The sequence below is a fragment of the Lipotes vexillifer genome, unplaced genomic scaffold (genome assembly GCF_000442215.2).
Source record: "Lipotes vexillifer unplaced genomic scaffold, Lipotes_vexillifer_v1.1 scaffold1117, whole genome shotgun sequence".
Classification (NCBI taxonomy): Eukaryota; Metazoa; Chordata; class Mammalia; order Artiodactyla; family Lipotidae; genus Lipotes; species Lipotes vexillifer.
The window spans coordinates 1,713,474-1,717,236 of record NW_006778824.1 but is presented as its reverse complement, the minus strand read 5'-3'; the positions used below and the strand labels follow the sequence as shown (position 1 = coordinate 1,717,236).

General features: G+C 53.3%; 1 protein-coding gene across 1 annotated transcript in view; it reads right to left on the bottom strand.

The window, feature by feature from the left end:
* The window catches only part of TCERG1L (transcription elongation regulator 1 like), a 215,095-nt gene extending 212,653 nt beyond the window's left edge, over window positions 1-2,442 (bottom strand). Inside the window, exon 1 of the mRNA XM_007452015.1 lies at window positions 2,348-2,442. Coding sequence (XP_007452077.1) covers window positions 2,348-2,442 — 95 coding nt within the window. The remainder of the gene's footprint in view (window positions 1-2,347) is intronic.
* Window positions 2,443-3,763: the final 1,321 nt, after the last annotated feature.

Below are 3,763 nucleotides of genomic sequence, written 5' to 3'. Positions count from 1 at the left end.
AGGATGTCTGTAAGTGGTTGGGGGGCAGAGACCCCACGGCCCAGCCTCCAAGCCGTATCAGGCAGTTCAGAGCCCTCCTGCCCCCGGCACCTGCTGGCCAAGTCCCTGACATCCCTGGGCCTCAGTTGTCCACATGTGAGACAGAGTTGGATCAAGCCAGAGTTAACACGCAGCGTGGGATCTCTGAGCTCAGTCTGCGATCCATGTGTCCTGAGTGGCTGCCTGCTTCTGGACAAGTCCTGCCACCTTTGTAGGCTCAGTTTCCCCCAACGGAAGCTAGAGGTAAGTCACATCAACTTAGCAGGGATCCGATGGAGGCAAAGTGAGGGAGACCATCTGGGGATGTTTGCCAGCCGATCCACTGAGTAGGATGTCGCTGAGGCTCATAAAGGGTCAATAAAGTACATGTGTGCCCTTCTGACCTCGTGTCTCTGTCCAGCAGCATGTATACCACTCCTAAGCCACTTTGTCAGGGCTGTGTCCCCACTGCCTGGAACACAGTAGCTCAAGGAGAGATAAGGTGTCTCAGTCCATCAGCTGCTACAACAGAATATCATAGACTCGGCTTGTACAACAAACCTTTGCTTTCCATAGTTCTGGAGTCTGGTGCTGTCAGATTCCGTGTCTGGTGAGGAAGTGCTTTCTGGCCCACTGATGTGGCTGTCTTCTCGCTGTGTCCTCACATGGCCGAGGGCAGGAGGAAAGCAAGCTCTCTTGGGATTCTTATAAGGACACGAATCCCGTCATAGGGGCTCTCCTCTTCCATGAGCTCATCACCTGATCACCTCCCAGAGGCCCTACTTCCAAACAGCAGTACATTAGGGGCTAGGCTTTCAACCGTGAATTTAGAGAGGCACACAAATTTCGATAATAACAGCATGTGTGTGCAAAAGTTTCTGAACTCCATCCCAAAATAAAGCAAAATGTGCAAAAGCCCAAAGAGCTTGTGCTGTTGAGGGCCATTCCTACCATGAGACGGTGATCGTACAGCAGACTTTCTGTGCTCCCAACCGGCAAAACTGAGTCAGGTCCTCACCCACCCCTGGGCACCTGAACTCTGGGAGTCCGGCTCACTGCCTGGGGTCCATTGGCTAGGTACCGGGCCAGCCAGACATGACCACCCTCTTAGGGATACCTTCCTCAGCACAGAGAAAAAGGCAAAGGTCCTGCAGTACAAGACAATACAACACAATACGACATATAGGAGAAAACAGCCTTGAAGGAGGCAAGCAGGTAAATCATCCCAGACCCCACGCTCTTCATTTCAAGGTGAGAACTTGAAATGAAGATGTGTGCATTCCAGAACCAAGCCCAGGCCGGGCCCCCAGACCCTTCTGGATGCTGCCGTGGCCTCTACTTTGTGGGAGAGGAGACACCCACGACGCTGGATGCTGGGGCTCCAGGAGCCCGGGAAGCTGTGCTCTCCTTACCAAGTCCCTGCTGCTGCCCCGGGTGCCTGAGGCCCCTCCAGCAGCCGAGTCAAGGCCAGCGTCCTGGTTCCTGGACAGCTAGTCCAGTGCTCTTCCTTCTATCAACAAGACCAGGACGAATTACAGATGGACAGACTTGTCTGGGGAGGAAAGAGGGCGCCCTCGGGGCCGTCGCCCTGAAAGGCCCAGCCCGGCAGGACCCAGACCTGCCCTGAGCCTGGCGGGGCCCCGGGAGCCCGGCCCAGCTGTGTGGTTCTAACCAGTGGCGCCTGTCCTCCCCCAGCCTCTCCTGTCCACCCTCTCTTTCTCTGACCAGGGTGACTATTTGAGTCTGTGAAGGTTAAATGTTCACCTGAAGTGACAGCCATGCTGCATCACCACGCTGCCGGGAGGCTGAGTGGGCCTCTGCCCCGGAGCTGCTGCGCTTCTGCCCGAGACCGTCTGCGCGAACACGGAAGCCAGCGCTGGGGAGCAAGTTGTGTCCGTGGGCCCTCGGCCCGGAAGCAGCCGTCAGCCCAGTGCAGCAGTGTCACCTTTTCTGATTTTAATATACAATTGTGTAGCGCGTGGGTGTGGGCACCGCACAGGGGTTCGCTCAAGGAGCCTCTGACCTTCACGGGGACCTGCCTGGGGCGTGGTGGGCCGGGGGTACAGGTCAGCTCAGTGACCGGGGCTGAGCCGAGGAGCGGGTCTGAGCCCCAGGGTGGCCGGCTCTCCCAAAGGCCCGCTGCCTCTCTGATGGTCAGAGCCCCTCACCTCCCCGAGTTTTCCCCTTTCCTCTTCCCACACAGCCCTCAGAGGCTCCCTGCGGCCCCTGCTCCGGTCGCACTCCTCCAGCAGCCGCTGAGAAGCTGCCTGCAGGCCCCTGGCCCCCACAACCTGTCCCAGGGCCATCTGTCACCCCTTCATCCTCCTACTTCAGGTGGAGCATCTGCAGGTGCCCCAGGACAGTGACAGTGACTCCCCAGGGCGTGGGGAGGAAGAAGGGCACTCGCTGGGGTTCCCGAGTCATCCGGACACCCCCTGCCCTGAGCACAGCACTCTGTAGACTGTAAACCGCGTGCATTGTGTTCTTGGAACCAGGAACACAACAGACCAACACTCGTCCGTACACTTGTCAAATGAAATGTGTCTTGAACAGAGTTTCTAGTATGAAACATTTTTTTTAAAGTATGATTAAAACTTAAAAAAAAGACAGGGCTGAATTGGGAAAAAAAGAAAAGGTAGAGAGATTCCTAGAAGCTAAAAATGACAAGAGAACCCAAAATGGAAACATGATTAAGCTGAATCCGTCATCTGACCTGGACATTTGCTGCCCCCGGTAACCAGGTGCCCCTGCTTTCTTGTGCTGCCGCTGTGGGGAACAGGCTGCCCACGAGGCTCCCAGGTGGGTCTGGGTCCGGCCGGGCTGGGCCTTTCAGGGTGACGGCCCCGAGGGTGCCCTCTTTCCTCCCCAGACAAGTCTGTCCATCTGTAATTTGTCCTGGTCTTGTTGATAGAAGGAAGAGCACTGGACTAGCTGTGCAGGAACCACGCAGCCACCAGGAAGACTGTCCTGCAAACAGAGATGGTCAGAAACTTGCTCTGCGCGTCGGATTCCAGCTGGTGGGTGGAGAATGCCTCCTTGGATAATTTATAGCTACGGAATGTCCCACATGAAAAAAAAAAAAACATATTTGAAGTGGTCCCTGATGGGAGGTGGCCCCAGGCACCTGGCAGTAAGGAATACAAACCCTCTAGAGGAAGGCATAATAAATGCAGTCCCCAGAGACATGTCACAGGAGACGATCAAAGGGACATCGCAAAGCAAGAAGCACAGGAGGAAAGAGGCGATGGAGGTTTGCAGGAAAAGATTAAAACAGAAGCATCAGACCCCAAAAGATGAAGAGTGTTAGAATGATAAGACATGGAATATAAAATAGGTGTGCCCGACATCTTCAAATAACATTTAAATATTTTAGTGAGCTCTTCCAAAATAGTTTAAAATAATGCACTAAAGTTGCCTCTAAAAAATAAGAGATAATAAAAGACAGCTAGGTGAATTTGTAAATTGACTCAATAAACCTTTTAGAAATGAAAAACACAGTGTTTGAAGTTTAAAACACAGCATGTGGATTAAAAAGCAGATCAGACACAGCTGAAGAGATAAATGAATGAGAGGAGGAAGGAATCTCCCAGAAAACACCACAGTGAGAAAGCACCGGATGATGTGAAAGTGATGAGAGGAAGCATGGAGGACAAAGTGAAAGGGCTAATGTGTGTCTAGTAAGAGTGAGGAAAGAGAAAAAGAAGAGAGGAGAGACACGATATTCAGAGATGATGGCCAAATATTT